Here is a 23,393-nt window from a genome sequence, read left to right as displayed (position 1 = left end):
TATTGTCTTCTTTTATATCTTGAGTTTTATGCCTTAAGTAAAGCACTTTATACACTAGCCTTGTTGAAAGGTGCTATACAAATAAAGTCACCTTGCCTAAAGAAAAATCTAACTGCTTAAAAAGTGAAGTAGTAGTGGTTGTATGAAATGTACAATGTTCAGTTGTATGGATAATGTACAAGTACTCCTGTCTACAAACTCAAGTTCTTCCCTGCAAACAACAGAACAGTTATTAATTATGTCTCACTTGAGGATATGTGCGTGTCTGAAGGCAGGCCACAGCATCTGAAGCATGTCATGAGTCAGGAGACAGGAGGACAGGTCCAGCTCTTCAAGGTGATATCTAGGGGAAGACACCACAAGACAAAACAAAAACAAAACAAAGTCACAACCACTGAAAAACTTGACTTAAGCTTTGATTTGAGGTTAAAGTTCAACACTGTCTTAGAGCCAGTGAGATGAGCAAATGGCAACCACCACAGCTGACTGTGATAGGCTAACACACCTATCAATCACACAAACATCCCTCTCTGTAAACCATCATGTCTCCTTAATGGAACAATGCTTATTTAAAGGACAGATAGGCTAGTCTATTTGAAAACAATACTAACATGGCCTTATGTACATTGGAATAATTTTGGGTTGCTATAATCATTCCTCATTCATACTGGCCCTGAAGAGATCCCTTCCTACAGTGATTTTGATGCAAGTAATGTAAGTAATGGCGGACAAAATCCACAAAGTTCAGCTGCCGCTAATATCACACTTCACCAGTCTGAGACAAATCAAGTGGGGATCTTACAAACTTAATAAGTATTAAGATTTCCTCTTTGCATTTCACCAGACAGTGTTACATTGCCTACGAGGTACAAAGACGGAATTTCGTAGTAAAAACACTGAAGTGGATGTGAATGTCGGCTTGTCAGTTTCAGTAAGTTACGTAGATTTTTGGATGAACCCAGACGGTAAGGCTCAGACAGTAAGAGTAGAGATGTATCGATTGCAATTTTCTTGACTGATTCCAATTTCCGATTTTTTTAAAGTCTGACATTCCGATTTTGATTTTCGCCGATTCCAATTTTCTTTCTTTATAAGAATTTAATAAGAAATAACCTGTAAGGTTAGTAAACACATGTTTCAAATTCTGTACAATAGTATTTAAAGGACTGGCTGAGTGCCAACTTTTCAGACAAAGAAAAGATAGCTAGGTGGTATGTATCTTTGTCTCCAGAAATATGATGCATTGTACTTCTGATTGTATTATTTGATTACATTATTTCATAACCTGACAATGCTCTCTTTGTGTGTTTACAGCTGCTCTCGCTCTCTCTTCTTTTTTAAAATGAGTCGGGAAGCCGACAGCAAAGTCTAACTTTACTTTTAATATTAGCAAACTAAGAGAAATGTCCTCCCCTCTTCCTTGTAACGTCTTTGTTTTCCCTCGTGGCTGAGTTTACAGCTCTGATCAGTCTGATCTCTGGCTGTGATTGGCCACCACAGCCTTCAGCCACAGTGACGTTGGGTTGTGTTTCTCCAAAAGTTGACTCAACTTTCTGGCTGCAGCACGGTGCAGCGCCGCAGCGGCAAAACCGCCTGCAGCCAAAACCGCCTGCAGCCAAAACCGCCTGCAGCCAAAACACACTATCCTCATTCAAATGAATGGGAAAACTGGCGTTTTTTGCCGCACCGCGTGAGTTGGTCTGAATACGGCCTAAGGCTCAGAGTCAGAGAGTAAGGCCAAAGCTCAGACAGTAAGGCTTATTCAGTAAGGTTTGTCTCGGTACCTGTGTTGGGTGGGAGAGAGGCTACTCTGCATCCCATGGGAACGCTGGCACATACTGGCTGCCGCTCATCTTTGCCAAATTGACAACTGACTTTGAATTTCGCTGCTTGTGTGATTTATGTGGCCTTCCTGCATTTTGCTCAAGCTTTTCATGTTTTCTGTCTTCGTGTTTTAATTGCTCCCTGATTTGGAATACGTTCTGTCAAACTGGCGTACTTTGGATTAATCAACCTAAAGTGCTGCCTACCTGCTCTACCGGGATCCCTAACCGGGATATTGCTGTGAGATCTGACAGGTTGCTTCTTTTTCAGCATGATGCAACACACACACACACACACACACACACACACGCACACACACACACACACACACACACACACACACACACACACACACAGCATGGAGCATGGGCCCTGCTACAGTGGTCAGTAGGTGTCTGCTCCAAGAATCGGCATGCCACGTTTGACTGATCTGGATAGGGCCCGTGCGATAGGGCAACTTCAAGCTGGTGTTCTGCAAAACCAAGTTGCAGCATTATTTGGAGTGAGCCCTAGTACCATCTCCAAAGTGAAGGCCATGTTCCATATAACAGGGAAGACTGTTTCCTCACTCTGTCAGCACTTAGGTACCATAGGCTGTCTTCTACAGATTTGCAGTCAAGGTTTGCAGGACGGTATGGCTGACGGCTCTCTGCCCAGACAATCGGAACAGACTGCACGCAGCCAATCTCAGGTCTCATAGGGCTGCCAGGAGGCCTGCCATGACTGCCCTGCACTGTCAGGCCTGTTTGTGCTGGTGTCGGCAACACGTGCACTGGAACCTGAACATGTGAAGGAACGTTATGTTCAGCAATGAGTCCAGATTCTGCCTACGGCACTTGAATCGTAGGGTTAAAGTGTGGAGATGACGCAGCAAACACTATGCTGATTGCTGCACCGATAGAGTAACATCTTTTGGTGGAGGCAGTGTGATGGCGTGGGGCGGCATCTACCTCACTGGAAAAACGAGGCTTGTCATCATTGGAGGCAATCTCAATGCAGAGAGATATCGAGATGAGATTCTGCAACCAGTGGCAATCTCATATCTCCACAGTCTGGGACCGAACTCTATCTTCCAAGATGACAACGCTCGCTTTGACAGAGTGGGGTTTATCAGAGACTAGAATTTGGGATTGGAGAGGATGGAATAGCCTGCCAGCAGTCCTGACCTCAACCCCATTTGTGGGATCAGCTTGGGCGTGCTGTTCGTGCCCAACAGAACCACGTTGGCTGACTTGTGACAAATGCTGGTTGAAGAATGGGATACCATCCCACAGCAGTGTGTGACCAGGCTGGTGACCAGCATGAGGAGGAGGTGCTGGGCTGTTGTGGCTGTGTATAATTCTTCCACACGCTACTGAGGCTCCTGTTTGTTAAATGAATAAATTGTTAAATTGCCAATATGTCTTGTTTCTTCAAACTTCAATCATCCAATCCACCAAACACCAAACAAGAGTTAATGGCAGAATAAGCTATTTGGCATTGGCAGAGAATATTTGGCAAATTTTTCATGGGCGCAACCCACATACTCAGCTCTGCTGCTCATCCCACAAATGCATGTTCCTTACAAATGTGGCATCAGGAGAAATAAACAGGCTTTCCAACGGTATAAGATTTATTGCCAAGCATCGTTACAACAAAGAAATAATCTACCAAACACAAATTTCCTTACTTTTTGTGCAAAGTTTATATATATATAAAAACAATAAATAACAATAAAAATTAATATAATGAATTGTTCACATTTTTTAAAAAATTTGACAGCATTTTGAGGAAAAGTCAAACATTCAGTGTGCAGTTTTAATAAACTCAGTACTGTTTTTCAATACACTGACTCCTAATTGTTGATTGTATACTGTTTTGTCTTCATATGACGTAATTATCAATTGCACCATTGGTTGCGGCCTTGATACCCTACATCTTGGCTGCGAGGCCCCAATAAATTTGTATTTATCAAAGGCCAAAGTGGCCTTGCCCTGAAAATGACTTAATTCCAGGCTTGTGATAGGTACCTGACCTAGGTTCGGGAAAGTCACTATGTACTTGATCTTGTCCATCACCTGCCTTACTGTAGCAACTGAGTGAGCCTGATCTCTAAGGAGTGGTAACAGAGATGTAATGCTCACTTCAAATGGTGGGCTTCTCTTCATTGAAGGATGGTGGGCTGACCAAGTGATGTTCACCTCCCCATCTATGTCCTCAATTGCTATGACCTTCTGCAGCCATTTGTACTCATGTACCAGTTGTAGCCTCAGCAGAGTGGCATCTGGATCACACAACCACTTCTTCTTTGCAAAGAAGGCAGGGTGAATGTTGGTAAAGGAATCAGGAAGTTCTGGAACTTTTTGCACTCTCTCTTCCACAAATCTGGGTTGTTCATGCTCTCCCTCCTATGTCATCTTTGGTCAGATGCTAGAAAACTGAAATGCTGGTTCCATGGAAAGAGGTGGTTGCGGTTGTTGCAGTTGGGTTATGGTCTATGTTATCCATGGTGGCTGTGGTGAACAATCCTCTCTGCAAAACCGGTGTCCAGAAAAATCCATCTCCAATGTACTTCTTGAATGCTGCCTCTCCTAAATGTGCAAATGTCTCCAGCAACTCCAACTCTGTCATAAGATATGGTGATGCCATGCTCATGAAGAAATTCCACCAACAATCTCTTTCTGGCCTTGGCATAGACAGACATTCCTGAGTAAACAGGACAAGGGGTTTCCTGATATTTTGAGTGTCAGAGTTGCTGCTCCTTCTTTGTATGTACCTTGCATAGCAGTTGTACTGCAGCAGCTGTTTTTGGTGCACCAAATCTGACTTGAGACTTAATATCAGTTCCATGTTCAACCATTCCCACAAGTTGAAGAAGACTGACCTTAAGACATCCCTCATGGAAGGTTCCATCAATTGTAAATTTGTGGTCGAGCATGTGCCTTCACAAAATCTTCGCTGCCTTGGCAAGGATAATGACTTCACTGTGGTCTGACGCTTGCCATAATACCAAGCCTATGTCCTTCTGGAAAGCCAGAAGCACATTTCTTCCCTGCATGTGTGCTTGGAAGTTTGTCCTTCAGTCGTGTGGAGTTTACATCTGGTGTCTCCACACCCAACTGTCCAAGACGTTGCCTGTATGGGTTTATCATGTCTGCTAGTCGGAAGACAATAGGAGCTTCAGAGTTAGACTTGGTCACAATGTAGATTACGAGCTCTGAAAACGCCAGAGGGTAGGCATCTTGATTATTACTTCCCAAATACTGCTGCTGTCCCTTGATGGTTCTCAGGTGGGTCCTCTCTGTGTTATACGACATGGTACTTTAACTCCTGTGCAATAGCACCCCACTAGGGATTAATATTTTTCTCAAAAATTATACATTTTCCATCCTGGGAACAGAAGCACACTATCCCAAGAATCCCGGGAACTGGACTTGTTTTTAAGGTACAGACGAAGCCGAAAATATTGGTAAGTGATTTTTCTCTGTATTGAGTTGAAATTGACAAAAGTATATGGTATCCATCATTCATTATTTCAGATTGAATATAACTGAAACTTTGTTTTTTATTTACAACTTAATATAATATTTAATACAATAAAACAAATGAAAATGGCATGGCCAAAAATATTGGTACCCTTAACATAATATTTTGTAGCACAGTCTTTGGAGGCAATAACTGCAGTCAAGCACTTTCTGTAACTCTGAATAAGATCTCTATACTTCTCCACTGGTTGTTTGGCCCACTCTCCGAGAGCAAACTGCTCCAGTTCTCTCAGGGTTGATAGGTGCCGTCTCCCAACCGCAAGTGTCAGCTCTTTCCACAGATGTTCAATGGGATTCAGATCAGGACTCATGGCAGGCCACTTCAGAACGGTCCAACATTTTCTTCTCATCCATTCTTGGATGCTTTTTGATGTATGTTTGGGGTTATTATTTTGGTTGAAGACCCATGACCTGCGATTAAGACAGCTTTCTGACACTGCTGTATGTTGTGCTCCAAAATGCCTTGATAGTCTTCTGATTTCATTGTGTCCTGCACAGATTCAAGGCACCCAGTGCCAGCAAAGCAACCCCAAAATATCACTGAGCCTCCTCCATGTTTCACGGTAGGCATGGTGTTCTTTTCTTTGAAGGCTTCATTGTCTTAGTGGGTTTTCTACCATGGAGCCCCTTTTCATTCAGACAGCGACGGATGGTGCGACTTGAAACAATTGTACCTTGAACTTGAACATCAGATCTGTATTTTTTCAGCTCTCTCTAGACCATTCAAGCAATCCTTCTGTTCAATTTCTGGCCAATTTTCCTCTTGTGACCACATCCAGAGATGTTGGCTACAGTTCCATGAGCCTTAAACTTCTTAATAATATTGGCAATAGTGGTCACAGGAACATCAAGCTCTTTGGAGATGGTCTCGTAACCTCTACGGTGACCATGCTTGGCTATTACCTTTTTTCTAATGTCTTAAGACCACTCTCTAGTTTTCCTTCTCTTTTCCATGTTCAATGTGATGCACACAGTGGCACAAAGAAGTGTGCATAAGTAATTTTCTTTTAGCTCCTTTTAAACTGGCTGCATCAGTGATTATAAGATTGAAAATACCTATGATACTAATTAAAACACAATAGTCTGCTTAAAGTATCACTAAAAATCTATTATTTCTTACAATTTCTAAAGGGTACCAATAATTTTGCTCAGGCTATTTTAGAATGTCTTTGTAGAATGAGCATTAATTCAGTTATTTTCACAACTTTTTTTGTTTTGTTCCACTGCAAACCAAACATAGACATGCACTGATAAACTTTGCATTCAGCTTGAAATTTGCTATAGCTGCGAGGAATATGAAATGCCAAGTTCATTGCCTGTGATCTGTCTGCTGAGAACAGCTTCATGAAAGTGATATTTGATATATTCTTCATTGTATAAACAAACAAAATTTGTTAAAGCAAGTAATTTAGCATTTTCAAAGTCATTCTATTAAGCTGAGTCGGTTCCCATATTCTGTTAGCATTCAGAGGCTGCTGGTACAAGCCTTAAAAGGAAACACTGCCGATTTTCAACCTGCATTGTATCATTACAATGTGGGTAGTATGCAAATGAACAATGTTTAACTTCCCTCCATGTTGCCTGTACCCAGAGCTCCCTACTCATTTGCCAGCTACTATTACAACTTATGAGGCTGAATACTGCGCTGTCCAATTAGACAAAATAGAGTATCGAGGAGAGAGCTACCACCGGAGATATGGTACAGTCACAACCAAAGTAGAGGTGCTGCAGCCAGTAGATAGTAGGTAGCTTTGCAGCAGCGACCAGGGCCTGCCCGGTGATGATTGTCAGAGAGAATAGGAACAGAACAGAAAACACTGTGCTGCAACAAACTTTGGTAAATCTGTCTTTGTTTTCTGACAGAATATTGTCATGTAATGTTGTGTAATATATATATATTACACAACAACAGTGACTGTGTGTTACCTGTAACTTGTGGGTGGCTGCATTCAGCATCATTGTCCAAAATAGGTAAAAAGAACGGTATTTGCTTGCACACTGCTTCAATATATCCAGACTTGATGAGAAAAAATGTAAATGAAAGTAAGCCTCAGTAAAAAGATACAACACTGCTCTAACTTTGTCTTTGGTGCTAATCTGGCTATGAACACACCTTCAGCACAGTCAGTCAGTTTGATTGGACGATATGCGTGCAAAGCATTCTGGTTGTTGTAGAATTCAACAAAAGGTTCACTCCAACATTTGGAATCTGTGTGAAAGATTGTGAAATCCACTTGTGAAAGATTTTCCTGCAACAATGCAATTAGATGCTACACTATTAGGGGGCATTACTGGATTTGAAGTTGTAAGCCAATAAGAGTCCCTAGCAGTAAATATGCCCAAGACTATTTTTCATTAAGGCCAATAGTTTGAGCTACAAGTCCAGTTCAGAAAGATATTCTTTTCGATCTACTAAAAAAAACAAAAAACCTCATACAGAGCAACTGTAAAAAAAGCAAACATACTACATACTGAACAGGTGACAGTAAAAGCACAATCCATAGTTTACCTTGCAGGGGTGCATGAGAGCACAGAACTCAAAACGAAGCATTTGAGTGATGTCATACGAATGTTGGTGAGGCGAATGGCTCTGATTGAGGCCAGCACCTCTGCAGTCAGTCTGGGGTTCTGAAACTCATACAAAAGGACCAGCAGATCCATCAGCTCTTCTGGTGGCTGTGGCTTGCTGAGCTCTAGCATAGGGAAATATCAAACAAAAAAATTATTTCAACTTATATTGTCTATATTGTTTCTTTTAAAATCAAGGAGTAACAACTAGCTCATTAATTGGACACAGTTTTGGTAACCTGACATTCGGCAACAGTAGCAATTTTGGCAGCAGGGGTTGAAGAGCTAAAGCAAAAATATCAGTCTGCCAAGATGATCCAAGATTGTAAATGTTAACTACAAAGGTATCAACACTTCAATTTAACTGCTCAGTACATGCTTAGTCTGAATGACTTCTCAAGTTTGACCTAGAGGGTATTTCAATATGTTTTAAGTGCTCTATAAATAATGTCAGAGTGGAATCTGTATACCCATAATGTTCAGGGTCTCCAAATATCAGACCAATCAAAACACACTATATATGCAGTTTGCAAAGAAAGCATAAGTTACCTCTGACAAGGTACTTTCGAAGGACACGTGTGATCTGGGCTACAGTGGTGCTCTGAATACTGCACCCAAGTTGCTCGAGAAGGATGCGGTTACCATAATGCAACAGTCCACCCATGAAGATGGGGTAGAGCTCAAAAGGTGGGCCTTCACTGAACTGCTGTGGCTGCGGGCCATGAACCCCCAGCAGGCTTTGCTCCACCTGATCCAGGACATCCTCGTTGTAGCTATCCTCAATACGGAACATCTCAGCTGCCATGGTTTTAGCAATGCTGCCTTTGGTGTGTCTGCTGATTTTCTCATAGAGCTTTGGAAAAAGCTTGAGGAGGTTGAAGACAGCAAAGACTCTGAGGGGGATAAACTTAGAGAGAATGTTGACAATGGCACTGACATCCTCACTTGCCTGACCAATGGCCACAGACACCTGCCTGGTCAGCTTCTCCAGAGCAGATTTATTCTCTCCTAGAACCACGTAGAGAGCAGCCAGGTACTCCTGCATGGCTGGGACAGCAAATACATATTGCCTTTCATTATTCTCACTGAATTCTCCTGGTAAATGCTTGCCACTTTCAACACAGGGAGCCAAGAAGAAGTCTAGCACGTCAGTTCGGAACATGGCCAGCTGACGAAGCTCCTCGTCTGTCTTGGTCTTCCCTCCAATCCACTGCTCCAGCTCCTTTTCTGAGAATGACGTGCGTTTGTATGTCACACCATCAAACGCAAGTTTTCCAACTGTACGGACTACATACAACATCAGAGAGCTGTGGGGCTCCTGAATGGGCACACTTATCCCTGCTCCTGTGCCTAGCACCTCACCTCCAAAGTTTAGCCTGAGGAAACTGGTGTATATGCCAGTCAGAGTGCGGATGGGTGCCTTGGCGTCAGTGAAATGCAGGAAGTGTAAGGTAGCACATGTGAGCCAGCAGTAGGAGGGGAGGAAGCAGGCTGCAGCCAGCTGGCTCTCCCTCTGGAGGTTGAGGTAAAGCAGCTCTACGATTGCCTGAGCCTCATGTTTCTGTGCCGTGTCCCCACTCTGCTGCAGTAGGCGGCTGGTGAAGTAGGCTCGCTGACGGTCCGGGTCATTGAAGCCACAAATCTGTACATAGCGACTCACATACTTCTGAGGGATGCGGTCCAGAGCAGACAGCCTGGTGGTAACCAAGATACTGGCCTGGGAAACATACAGTGGATGAATTACATTTACACAAAACACAAATATAGAGGTCAACACTCACTCTTTGATATTTTCAAAATGCCACCTAATTCAAAGCATGTAATATCCAAATTGGCACACATTTTAATAAGCACACTGAATATATATCTGTATAAAAAACTATTAATTGAGGAAAGCTTGGAGTCAAGAACTGAAGATATTTCAGAGGATACATGGCAAGATGCTGTGTAGTTCACTCCAAATATCTAGATCAGTATGTTAGGATGGTTTATTTTATATTTCTGTTTTTAGCCACCTTTAATTAACAGTAATTTCCCATAAGCCCTAGACAATGGAAGGTAAAATGTCACCAGCTTGAAGAGTGAAGTGATTCCATCAGCAAGTTGAGGGGCTTCAGTTAGTTAAGACATGTCTGCAATAACAGCAGGACAGAGAGGACTGAACACTTTAGGTGTTTCAGGCAGCACAGATTACAGCTAAAAAATTAGAAAGCTGACTTAAGAAGAGAGCACTGGTGAACATCATGGATAAAGGAGAAACCAAGTACTGTATCTGCGCTGCCAGGGAGAGATTCTTTTGGAAGAAGAGAGCTTTAGTTATTTTGTATGCTAACAGATTCATTTTTTAACTTTTTTAAAATAACAAAGGTTTCATCCTCTTATTATAAGTGTTGCAGTGGAAACTCATTTATATATATATCTAGATGCACCTCTGCTACTGTATGCACTATCTGGTTACATGCTAAACTGCACTTTGTTGATGTGTACTGTTACTTATTATGTGCAATGACAATAAAGTTGAGTCTAATTTATCTTAGAATGTGGATAGTAAACTCCAGGAACAGGCACCCTGTTTGTGAATAAATAAAATTCTCATTCTGATATACTGTATATCTGAATATATCAATCTGTTTCTTTTTTATATTCCAAATGTAAAATGGTGATTGATTATCTCTGATTATTTAAAATGTAAAAATGTAACATTGCGTGAATTCTGAGCAGCCAGTAAAGCATGAACTGAATCAGTTTTTTAGTGACTGAACAAAGCTATCAAAAGTCTGGAGAGGCAAGGGTCCCTTCCTTCAAGACGTAGTTAACTGAAATGGTTTTTACCATACAAAAGGAAAGGATTTGCTTTTGAAATAGAAACTCTCAAATTGCATTTTTGAAAATATTTTCATCTGACCATTTTTAATTTCAACATTCCTTTTTTGTTTAGACTGGTTAGTAAGCTAATAATTACTTTGTGTGGCATCAAAACAAGACTAAAGTAATACTTCTACCCTTTAAGTTTTTGCCCTCCACTTTACTGCCAATAGTCATGGCTGCAATTTGCAATTCAGCATGACAGTAACCAACTAATGGATGACAGTGTGAAATAGATTTTAACAGAACAGGAGAAATAAATAACATTGCAGTGATGGTGAACTGTGTCTTACCTCAGGCAGCAAGTACTTCCTGAGCAGGTTGACCACCACGACACCTGCAGGCAGCGTCTCATTTGGGTCACTGCAGAGCTCTGTGGATCCAATCCGGAAGTCTAGCTTCATCTTTTCCATCCCGTTAAAGACAAAGAGCACATCCTTGGCCTGGTTGCCCTCCCCACTCAGCAGAGGATGTTTTCTCAAGTGGAGGTATTTCCTGCTCACCAGGTCCCTCAAGGAAGCCACCCTGTGTGGGACAAAGTTTGTCACTTGGCGCACTTTACAACCAACATGCTGTGCAAGTTGTTGATCACTCACTTTATTCATTACTTTTGGTGCTCAGACCTTCATCAGGAAAAAAACATATAATCAAACCGCACCAGTACCATATCTATAAATCTAACTTCACTAGCAAGAACCACACCACAACAATATGCTGTTTAAAGGTTTAATGAAATTCAGGAGGTACTGAATGTTGAGGACAAATGCATGAATGTAGGTGAAGGTAGAAGGAAGATGTCGTCTGTTAGGCTGGTCTGGGAGGATGTACTGAAGACCAGGTGGAGGGAAACTCAGTGTAGGGGTTCTGTCTCAGGCATATTTCTGCCCGAGCTGATCACTGGCCCCCAAAAGAGTCAGATTTGAATAGGACTGTTTTGGTGAGGAAGACTGGGTGTTGAGGTGCCTTAGTGCCTTAGTGGGGTACCTGGAGCTGATGTATTGGGTCAGCGGCTCGTATGGGCTGAGATAGGATTCGAGGCAGAGTAAGTATATATGGAAAGAAACTCCCAACTGATCTGTTTTGCTCCTTCGGAGCGTGAATATGAGTGAGTCAGCTGTGTGGATGGTTATATCAGATAGACCGGGGTGAAAAAAAGAATTATAGACCGCTGAAGTCAGGGCAAATTTGGAGCACCTCAAGAATCCAAAACCAGAAACAGAACATGGATTCTAGGGTTAAGTCAACCATAGGGGATATGTAGCCTGAACGTAGGGAGCAGATGGAGACACTGAGAAGGTCAGAAGTGAGTGGCAAGTATCTAGCTGGGAGAGCCGGTTCCTGTTTCTGCAAGCCTTTTATTAACCTGGTAACATGAGAATGGGAGATTGAAGGACACTGGAAGCCAGTGACTAGTTTGATGAAGGAGTTGATTCCTGCTAAGTAGGTCTGGATGGTGGAGGACTGGATTTTGGATGGAATGAGCATTGGTGAAGAAACTGCAGAAGGACATGACGTCCAGAGAGGGAAAAGGCAGCTGGTAGGTGGAGTGAAATGCCTTGAAGCAATTCCAGCCAGTTAGGTAGGCTGAGAGTGTGCTTGGGACAAGACTGTCGAGGATGGCTTCTTATGAAACGTTAGAGAGGTTTGCCAGCTGTGGAGCTAGCTGAATATTGTGGCTGAAAATGGATAAGCACCCGGTGAAGATCAGATTCCAGGGCCAAGTGTCTGAATTTCTGGAATGAGAAGTGAGACAGCGAAACCAGGAATGTTGGCTGCCTGGAGGATGAACTGGTGTTGAGCTGAGAATAAGGCGAGTCTGTGCAGGAACTGCATGATGGCTAGAGAACGAGATCGACCTTTGTTTAGGATCACTATGACTATGGTGTTATTGGAGTGGATAAGTATGAATTTTCTAGACCGTTCATGCCCTCAAAGAATGGCAGCTATTAAGGAGTACGGCTCATAAAGCGCAGATGAAGGAGAGTGGTACTCTGAGTCGAGGGATTTGAACACTGGGGGCCAAGCAGAGGCTAACCATCTCCCTCCATAGTAGCCGCTGAAACCTGTAGAGGGAGCCGCATCTGTATAAATTTGAATGTCCTCAGGCTGGGTGATGAAGTCGTCGTAGAAGAAGAAAATGCCATTCCAAGAAGACGGGAAATTTAGCCACATGCGCATTTCCATCTTGCAGGCATCGTCCATAACGACCCTATCCTGGAGAGAGGGAACGGCAGTAGCCTTAGACAAAAGGATCGACAAGAAGATTTGCTCAAGGAATTATATAGATGGCATAATTAAGATCGCTAAGGAGGGCTGATAGCTAGCTTTTGGTGACTCTGTCTGCCAGGAGCTAATGACAGAAGCAGAGCGATGCGCTGTATTTCTCAGAGGGCAGAGAGAGAAATTGAGTCCAGGGCGATGCCTAGGAACTCAATGGAAGTGCCAGGCCCTGATGTTTTTTCCTCAGAAAGAGGGACGCTGAGTTTGGACAAAGTGTTTGTGAGCGTATTGAACCCGTGGCGAGGAGGTGAGGATGGTGGAGTGACAATGAGAAAATCGTCAAGAAGATGAATAATATAAGGTTAGAGAAGTTAGGCCTGGTTAGAGAAGTGCATGTGGTAGCTGTAAAACCCTGTCCCTCCAAAACGTAAGGCCATGTCGAGCACGATAGATAGATAATCATCTAGTTCAGATCTCTGTGTGGGAAATGCTGAACAGATAATATCATGGTAAAGAGAAAAAGCGAAAGCAAATGCTGTGGGAGTTAAGTCTTTACACTGTGAGGGTAGTGGGATGCGAAGTTGCACAGAACTGAAGTTTGTCTGTATTTCCCTGAGCTGGCTAGTATTGATGAAGGATGGCTTAAGGAGCTGGGCTAAATCTACGTAATTACCGGAGAGAATCTGTTGGCGCAGTGCAGAAAAGACAGGAGAAGGGTGATAAACTGATGAAGCTGGCTGGACAGGTGGTGCTGCTGTAGAAATTGGTAGCACAGTGAGAAAAAACATTTGGGTGTTGAGGAAGGGACAGGGTGGAGATGGGGAGGGCAGGGGGAAAGGATAGACCAGGGTAGCCTGTAATGGGACCCCTTGAGTTAGTGGATGGGGCCCTCCTACTGCTGTGTTGGCTATTGAAGAAAAGGGAGGAGTAGAAGCCATGTTGCTGAGAGTGGCTGAAAGAAGGGTAGCGGAAGGGATGATGGGATGAAAGGATGCATGTGCATAGGGATTTTGTGAAGCCTGTGAAGACAGGGATGAAAAGAAGGCTGAAATCATCTGGGAGAAATCAGAAACAGAGGGAGCAGGCACAGGGGGACGTACAACCTGGTCCCCACCAGAGGGGGCTGATGATGCAGCCTGTGGCCGAGGCAGCGAAGGCCCTGTGATGTCACGCCTGACAACACTGGCAGTTGGTGGCTCAGGTGAGGAAGCTGAAAGCGCAGCAGGTACGGAGTCTGTTGCTGCGTCGATGGAGACTGAAAACAGTCGGAAAAGAGCGGCTTTGTTTGTGTTGCGGTGAAATGGGATGCCTTTACCTTGCAGGTAATGTTGGAGGCAAGCGACGGTCCAGTCTCTGATATTAGGCTCAGTTTGTGGATGCGGAGAAGGTGCACCGCGAGTGCACCGTGGTGGAGAGCCGGAAGCTGGAAGCCTGCGAGATGGGAATAGCTGCCAATGAGAAGAGAGTTGGAGCTGGTTCCTACCACCATGCCCGTGGCGTCCAGCCCTCACTGAAGAAGGAGAGGAGACCTGAGATCTGCGTGCCTCCGAGGTTGGAGTTGGAGAGATCTCGTTGGCAGCGCTTGAATGGAGACGCCGGCAGGACTGAGGTACGCTGACCACCAAACGAAGGCGACTACACCGGGGTGTTTGACTGCGGTCTGGTTGCTGCTGAGAGTCTGGTGGACCGGTGTTGAACAGATTGTTATACAGAATGCCGTCTGAATCGGTCGGGTATATCCGCAGTTCTGGATCCATGGTAAGTAGACAATTTTTAAGTTGTGTCTTTGTTTAAATCAAAGTTCTTGTATCAAGCGTTTAACCGAGAAGCACGGTCTGTCTGATCTTGAGAAATCTGAGACAAACAGGGTAGGATGAGTTGACCCGGTATAAGTAGACTTGGCAGATGATTAGAGGTGTGGTTGAGGCGTGGTTCTGCTCCCGAACCTAAATTAACAAGTTAACTACATTTCATTCAGAGAACACCAGCAGCCCCTTCCATCATCCATACAGGTGGAGGTGCTGCTGATGTCCTCTGTTGGTGGGTTTTTTTTCCAGGTCAGATTTTTTTAAACTATTATTTTTGGGACATTTTATGTCTTTATCAAATAATGCCACTAGAAAGATGACAGGAAAGGAGGGAGAGAGGGAATACAACAAACATCCACAGCTGGACTTGAACATGGGTTGCTGCTGTTCATGGTTGGCGTCCAGGGGGGTGCCCCACAGCTCAGATTCACATAAAGCATATATTGTGCTGGTTGTGTTTGACTATACATTTTATTTGATAAAACACCAAAACATTGTTAATCAAGTGAATATGAGCAATTGACAGTGAGTGGGATCCTTTGACTTAATTCACTTAAAAAAAAAGACCAGAGTAAGGCTGGGAGATAATTAAAACATAATCTATCATCTCTTTGCATCATTCTAACGAAATTCTCATATGGAAATATTGTGGTTTACAGTTCTCATATCTCAATAAATGATAAGTTAAATTTGACTAAAATCTAAGACGGCATGTCTTGCTGTCTACCTTAATATCTTTTTTGATACTACATTTCCAGTAGGGGTGCGACAGATCATAGTTGATCTGTGATCTGTACGGATCTCCCCCCACGGTTTGGCACGCATGTGAACCGCGGATTATTTGCAAAATTTAAAATCTCATATAAAATAAAGTAAACAAACTGCTGTAAGTACAAGTCATAGACAGACAGCACGTTGGGATTTTGAAGAGCAACGACCAAACCAGTATTTAATGGGTCCGTAGTGACATCTGCAGCTATGTTTACACGCTGTTTAACGTGCTGCGGGTGAGCAGCTAATTAGCTACATCGCTGCTAACTGATGTTAGCGGTGCACTTTTCACCGGTGAATGTTTGTTTGGTGGCTCCTTCAACAAGCTGCAGAACAAGATGTGTGTTCATGTTTGTAAGTTATCAAGTTTTGATGATGTGGACACAGACTGTTGTTTCATTCACTACCATGTTTAAAGGAAGAAGGTATCATGCTTCAATTGCAATTTAATTTAACAATTGAGCTTTTATTTTGCATATTTTAAGATTTTATTTTAACATTGGACATCTTGCATGTTATTTTCATTGAAGACCATACTGTAAGTGTTTTACAGAATATATAGTATCTTAAGTTTTGTCTCCCCCTTTTTTTTTTCTTTTTTTTTTTTGGCTGATCCGAAAAATGATCCGATCTGTGACTCAAATCAGTGATATGATCCGAACCGTGAGTTTTGCACCCCTAATTCCCAGGGGAAAAAAAAAAAGTTCAAATTCTACACATGGTGGCTTTGAACATGTCTGTATCACTCACCTCTACAAAATAAAAATTGGCTGTTTTTTATTAAAACTTCAATCATGTTCATTTACTACTGAGTCTCAATCAGATTATATATCAGGTTTATGTTACACAGCTGTCTGGTATATTTAAGCTAGTAAATCCATTCCAAATTAGGTCAGATATGCTTGAAAATTGAATAGGTCAGCATAAAGAAAAAAGTCGACATCACAGCATTTCAGTTATGGTTTCATATACTATTGAGAATACTGCTCTATAGTGTATTGTATATAATATCTATTAAGAGTGTGTCAGTATGTGTCTATTGTGGCAGGAAGGTTAGGACATGATATGGATAGCCTTCTTCATCCACAGTATGAACTAAATACTTAAGTTGTAATGCAGTATAGCGCCGTTCTAGTCTTCTGACCACTCAAAGTGCCTTTCAAAATCCTTTTTGCGTTGAGCTCAACTTTAGTGAACTTTGACATGAATTTGTATTGTTGACAAATAAACCGCTCACCTTTGAGAGGTCGGAAAGCCAGAGTCCAATACAGAGGAGGCTATCATAGCTTATTAGCTGTGTTGCACCATCGACTTTTATATATATTTATATTCTGCGCAGCTGGAGTACAAACTGCTCCACAAAAGTTTTGGAGTCAGTTATGAGTCAGGAGTTGACAGTACAAATACAAATCTTGAATAAACTGTATTAACTTATTGTCTGGTTGCCAACCAAGCTAAGCTAGCATGCTAAATTTCTTTCTTTCTTGTGTGTTGAGCAATGAAGCAATTTACTTTTTACACATTTGCATTTGTACATTTTTCTATTTACTTCTGTGTATTTATTATTATCCCTATTTTATTTTATAGTAATACCATTTTACTTATATACTTCCTCTCTCCTAAGTGTGTGTTGAGCACATGAGCAATTGTAACAAAGCAATTTCCCTGCGGGCATCAATTAAGTTTTTTTAAATTCTGATTCTAACTGCAAATGAACAGGCCAATTAACTTGGTCAGTTATTGTGACTGGTTGGCGCTGGCAGGGTCCCAGTTGGCTAGTGAGTTAGCAGTTAGCTCTCTGGCTGCAGGAGTTGGCTGACTAGCTTTACGACTACTCTCAATGTCACCAAGCTTCCATTTTGCAAGGAAAGCTGACCTTTAATGTGAATATTTCACTCAAACTGGTGGCTGTTCTTTATTTGTCACTGCAGTAGTATTAGGAAGAATTTGCAGTGTTTCACTGAGTGGAATGAGGTATTTTTGACAAATGGCACACTGCCTTTACAACCACAGGAATGAGCTTTATACAGCTATAGATATTATCAATTAAGTACTGATTGTGGAGCTTAGCTAGGTGACATCCCTAACAGTAGTATGATTCCAAGTTAATGTAAATACACCCACACATGACAACAAAGATCTCACTTTGTCAGCTGGCCAAGGTCCTCACAAGAGAAAGGAACCAGCAGCTTGAAGTGGGTCAGGGTGGTCCCAGCACACCAATCCAGCACCAGTTTTCGGACCACTGTACTCTTCCCTGTTCCCACAGCGCCATACAGCAACACATTGAGTCCTCTGCCCTCACTCCAGGCATCAGTGGGATCAAACAGCTGCTCCACTGACATACAGGGGCTGGAGGAAGTCTGGGTTTGTAGGGAGGACCTGAGGAGTCCTGCTCTTTCCTCAGGTTTTGTTTCCAGGATCAATGGATCCACATGCATAGTCTCTGGGCTGAAGTAGCCTCCAAACTGTTTCTCCTCCGGAGGAAGGTGGCTGAACCACAGGAAGAGCTTCCTCTTGTGGATCTCTATGGGATCTGCTGTCAGAGAAAAAGAGGGCTGTATTTACATGTTTGGTTTATATGACAAAGTTACCCTGCTGCCTTCTAACTGTACGATTGAAAAACGTACCCCGTATGTGTCACAATGACTCTCTTGACTACAGTGACTACAAACTTCCCCTTACTTCTCACTTATTTCCCTCTACCACAAACCTTTCTTTTATTAGCAATCACTCTAATCTACTCTAAAAATCCATTGCTTATATCTGCAAAAGGCTGTAATGACAATGATGATGCACAGAATTTGTGATATTTTTAAGATTTTATAAAGAAGTGTAATATGAAGTGAGGTAATATGTTAAGTAAAGATTTTGTTTGCATTTTTTATTTTTTGGAAAATAAACTTTATCAGTGTATACTGTGAAGATTTAATTAAAAATCAGATTTTTAATAATCTAATTTTTTATCCCAAAACAATGTAACAATTCATTGTTTACTTGTTCAGTTTACTTAGTGGCACTCTGGTGCACAATCAGCAGTTCATTTACATTTTGTCACGTTTTCCAATGTTTTTGCTGCCAGAATTTTATGAGCTGTGCTCATCACAAGAGGAATTGGTTCACTGTAAACTGTGCCCTCTTACAGCAGGAAACAACTTTTGCATGAGTGGGTGACAGCAGGTGACACGGGTAAAAATCTGTTTTAATCAATTTGCCAATTTAATAATTTAAAAAATGTGCTTATTTTTCAGTGAAAAAGAAACACCTCCTGCAAGCTTAGAGCACCAACTCCTTACTACACCTTGTTTGTTTTGTAACTGAGGGTTACAGACAGATCCTAACAAAACTGTCCCCACAAATACCTTTAAAAGTTAAGACTACTTCAATTACTACTAGAGACAGAGACTGATAATGTCTACTATTACTGACACTAAACCTGCTAATACTAAAATGACTGAAGACCTACACTTTCTACTTCTACAATTAAGACTACAACTAATTGCTAATTTGCCACGACTGCTAAATATACACAACTATTACCTCTAACACTAATTAATACATCATACAATTACTATTATCCTACTATTGTCACTACCACATAAGCAGCTACTGCTGATACTCGATCTGCCGAAGTTGAAGCAAGTAACGTAAAGCACAACAAATGTGTACTGTTACTGTAATGTCATGTCATCCTCCAGCGCCTGTCTCAGCAATGAGGCTAGCTCTGGCTTTGCTTTTGCTAGCAGCCAATGTGGATGTTACAGCACTGTGAAGTTCCTGGCCAGCCCTCCGCCAGCCTTTGAGCCACGCCTCCTCATTTACATACAGCTTGAAAAGCCAAATGAAAAATGCCAAATGGAAAAGATGAAATTTAAAATGCTAATTGTCAAATGTCAAATGGTTAAGTGCAAGTGCAAAAAAAACCTTTGTTTTTTTCTATTTAAGCTTTTAATTGAAGTATTTCCATTTAAGCTTTTCCATTTCCCATTTGAGTTTCATATTTGATGTTTCCCTTTTCTTATCTCCATTGCCATTTTCATCTTTACCATTTAGGCTTTCAGTTTGAACATTTCCATTTAAGCTTTTGTTTTTTAAATTTCACTTTTTCGTTGTCAATTTACATTTTCAGATGATCATTTTACATTTTAAATTTGCTTTTTCTTTTTAAGTTTAATTATGGCCTGATTATTCCTGGTAGTGTACTAAAATAATAATCTTTTTAATTTTAGCTCTTTCAATTTTCTATTTGGACTTTTAAATTTGAATTATGACCCAAAATAGCCTCCATACTGAAGAAGCTTTTTAAAAAACAGAACACTCAGTTTGGGCTTGGAGACTACAAAATGTGTGCAAAGAACAACTGATGTTTCCACCACTACCACTGCTACAAGTGCTACTAATACTTCATACATATATACTATGGACGATTTTACCACTGTCTTATAACCTTTGATTAATTGCTAAACCTCCAGTTAATGGAATTTTAATGAATTCAAAACTGTTAAAAATCTACATTTTGTCTTTTCACATTGACGACATCACACATGTTGTCTTGGATTTAAGAATGCAGCATGTTGTCATGGTTGTCAAACTGCAATAAAGCCTCAATATGACTTGTGCACCTAGTTCTGAAGTGTTGGAACAGAAGGTCCTGCAGTGAAAGCCAGCGGCTGGGTGGAGAGAAACCTCCAATCTCCTCTTCCACCTCCATACTCCAACCAGCTGACTCAGCTGTCTAGGAAACACAACACATCACACAGATCTGTTCAGTTAGATGGCACTGTTCACAATCTGCAGAATTTCACTTTAATCCCACAGTCAACACCTCAATTTCTTCACAATGTGCTTTATTCAGTCTGATCCATGGTCTGCTTCACATGGTGCTTTACTGGCAGAGAACAGCTGCTGTTAGCCTGTTCGCAGGTTGTAGCAGGTATACTGGCATACCTCCAAGGCACTGACATTTACGCAGGCACACAAGATTACACTCCTTAACTCAACTGAATTTGAATCCGCCAATCAAGCAACACAAACACAAACACACAGAAGGCTTGAAATGGCGTGACAGTTACTGAGAATTTCTGGGAAGGCCAAGAAGAAGAAAGAAATGGAATATGAAGAAATATTAATGACTCATTCCCAGCTCATATTTCACAGTGAGTTTTTGTTATATATGAAACAGTGACAGAGGTGTTTTGTAGGGCTGTAGTCTGCCGGTCGACTGGTCGATTAGTTGGTCGTTATGCTCTCGTCTGACTAAATTCTCATTGGTCGAATAATCTCTGTGTTATTTTCATAAGGAGAAAAGTACATCAACAGCTTTCCAGGATTAATCCATTATTTCCTGCGGCGGGAGGGACAGACTAACAAATTACCAGTGAAAACGAGGGTGTATTCAAAACACCCCTCTTGTTTTGTAGAATAATTAAAATTCTGTTCTTTTTGTGGCTCCCGCAGACAGTCACAGACAGATCTCCTCCAGCAGGTCAGTGCTGCTGTTCAAACCATCTTCATGTGAAACAGGTTTATTTAAAATGACTTCTGGCTTGTTTAAATGTCGTCGCACTGATTACATTCCTCTCATTATTATTATCACTTTACTCTGGCTAAGGGATGTCATGCTGAGCAACTCCTGCTCTCCTGCCTCACACAGCCACCCCTCTCCTCTCCTCAGCCCCTCCCCGCCCCCCTCTCAGCCCCTTGCCCATTTCTTTTTTTTTTTTTTTTTTTTTTAGAATTTTTCAGAATTATGCAGTGGGTGGTGTAGTTAGACTCAGGCCTGGGGGTGCAGTTACACTTTAAAGTTCAGAGATGTGTGAACGTCACCATCAGTAACAATGTGTCACCAACCTGTGCAGTGAGCACATCCTTCTGTGCTTCTGCCTCTTGCTGTCAGGGAGCTCTGTGGTTTACCTGTGTGAAAAGCGCAATTCAATACTGGAGCATGATTCCAAAACGCTGATAATAAAAAGCTTAACTATTTCATAATGATCTTAAAAATTTAGCGGAACCTCCACCTATTTCCGTTTAAATGTGTGTGTTTTTTTCTGGCTAGCAGTGAGACTGAAGGGTGATCAATGTCAGTACAACACTGCCCCAGACCGACATGACAACCGTTGCTACACTACACACACAGTAAGTCACCTTAGAGGGAAACGTGTTGCAGTTTGTACAAGCGTTAGCTCAAAGATCATGCTAACTAAAAATGAAATGCCAGCATGGAAGATAAAAACACATACCAAAGTCTTCGTCCTGCGTCCTTTTCTGCCGTCTGTCCCTCTGGCCGGACATTGAGGTCAACTTATTTATGATCATTCACGGTTTCCGCTGCCTGTGCTAAAACAGCATAGCCTAATACTGTCAGTCACTTTGAGAACAGGCTGTGTCTTGCACAGTGATCCGCTAGAAAGAGACAGAGGATGCACCCTTAAGACGTAGCCTGACAGAGAGAGAGAGAGAGAGAGAGAGAGAGAGAGAGAGAGAGAGAGAGAGAGAGAGAGAGAGAGAGAGAGAGAGAGAGAGAGAGAGAGAGAGCCGTCCTGTAGAGCGTCCGCTAGGACTCTTTCAGAATAAAATACTACTTCTGTAAACAGAGTAAAAATTCATCTTCTAGCTCAGAAATTTAGGTTTATTACGAAGAAAGATTCAGTTGCACATTTTACACAATATTTATGCGATGGTAACGTGCTCTAATAAAATCCAGGCTTACTGTTCATTGTCATTGATTGTGCACTCTGTCTCTTGTGGTCACTACATGTGGTCATGAAAAAGATTTTTCTGAAAACACGGTTCTAATAACAGTGTATTGTTAGTGTAAAGTTAAAGTACAGGCCTGTAGATGTTTTTAACATGTCGTGGGGTGGTTTTTTTTAGTGTAAAGTGACTATTTTAGATTATAAAGATCCTACAGTAATCAAAAAGATAAAAAGATTAAATTTTCTGTAAATGTGATTATTCAAAGTAAATGTGACTATAGAGTTACACACACACACACACACACACACACACACACACACACACACACATACACACACACACACACACACACACACAAACAGTAAAGCACACTGTATATCATTGTTATTATTTAACCAAATAACATATTCAGTTTTAACCACTGACTGTATTTAAATATGGACGTCATGACAGCTGCCAAAACAAGTACCTGTATGTCTATCTGCAGACTCGCAGTATCTATCCACTTGGTTAAGTTTCACACCCTTTCCTCCCCACAATGAAGCCAAAACATCTTGAGCGTCCTCTGGTGGCGGGCTGCAGTATAGGTCGTAAGACCCGCCCCCTCCGTGTTAGCGAATGGGACATGAGCCAAACAAAAGATGGTTTGTCATTTTAAATAGCTTTAATCATGCTGATGTTTGTTCAAGGGCTCATTTTTCCCGATAAGTTTGTTTTTAATTAGTTATTTGACGTTGTAGAAAAAGGGGTGTGACGTCATGATTGACAGCTGTGACAGCCGCTCTCAAATCTCTGTCAGGTGGCGGGATGCCTTATAATAGATCCCACTGCTTTTCTTGGCAAGACACTGGCTACTCTGCCTCTGATTGGTTTACCCCTATATTTTTACCCTAACCCTAACCAATCTCACTCTTGATGCCTAAACCTAATCAAGTGGGTGTGTAATGTAGACACTGCCAGTCCGCAGATAGACCTACTTGGATAGTTTAGCTTTACGTTTGCGTAGCATTAGGAAGTGGAGACGCGTTGTCAATATTTTTATACAGTCAGCAGTTTTAACGTATTGTGTTTAGAATTCAAAGCTTTTATTTTGAAGGCTGGAAGCCCCAAACGGAAA

The 23,393-nt window shown here is 41.8% G+C and overlaps 1 protein-coding gene across 3 annotated transcripts in view; it reads right to left on the bottom strand.

Annotated features, from left to right (window-relative positions):
* nlrx1 (NLR family member X1) overlaps positions 1-22,018 on the bottom strand; it is a 31,688-nt gene extending 9,670 nt beyond the window's left edge. For 2 of the 3 annotated variants that reach the window (XM_042414030.1, XM_042414029.1), the window contains exons 1-8: positions 21,820-22,018; positions 21,431-21,493; positions 20,203-20,315; positions 17,726-18,119; positions 11,075-11,306; positions 8,466-9,633; positions 7,858-8,041; positions 248-343 (exon numbers count right to left, since the gene is read on the bottom strand). In XM_042414030.1, the coding sequence (XP_042269964.1) occupies positions 248-343; positions 7,858-8,041; positions 8,466-9,633; positions 11,075-11,306; positions 17,726-18,119; positions 20,203-20,315; positions 21,431-21,447 (2,204 nt within the window). In that variant the 5' untranslated portion in view covers positions 21,448-21,493; positions 21,820-22,018. The remainder of the gene's footprint in view (positions 1-247; positions 344-7,857; positions 8,042-8,465; positions 9,634-11,074; positions 11,307-17,725; positions 18,120-20,202; positions 20,316-21,430; positions 21,494-21,819) is intronic. The other variant, XM_042414031.1, reaches the window with a different exon arrangement.
* Positions 22,019-23,393: the final 1,375 nt, after the last annotated feature.

Source organism: Thunnus maccoyii, chromosome 6 (genome assembly GCF_910596095.1).
Source record: "Thunnus maccoyii chromosome 6, fThuMac1.1, whole genome shotgun sequence".
Taxonomy (NCBI): Eukaryota; Metazoa; Chordata; class Actinopteri; order Scombriformes; family Scombridae; genus Thunnus; species Thunnus maccoyii.
Note: the sequence above shows the minus strand (reverse complement) of the source record. Positions and strands in the feature narration are given on the sequence as shown.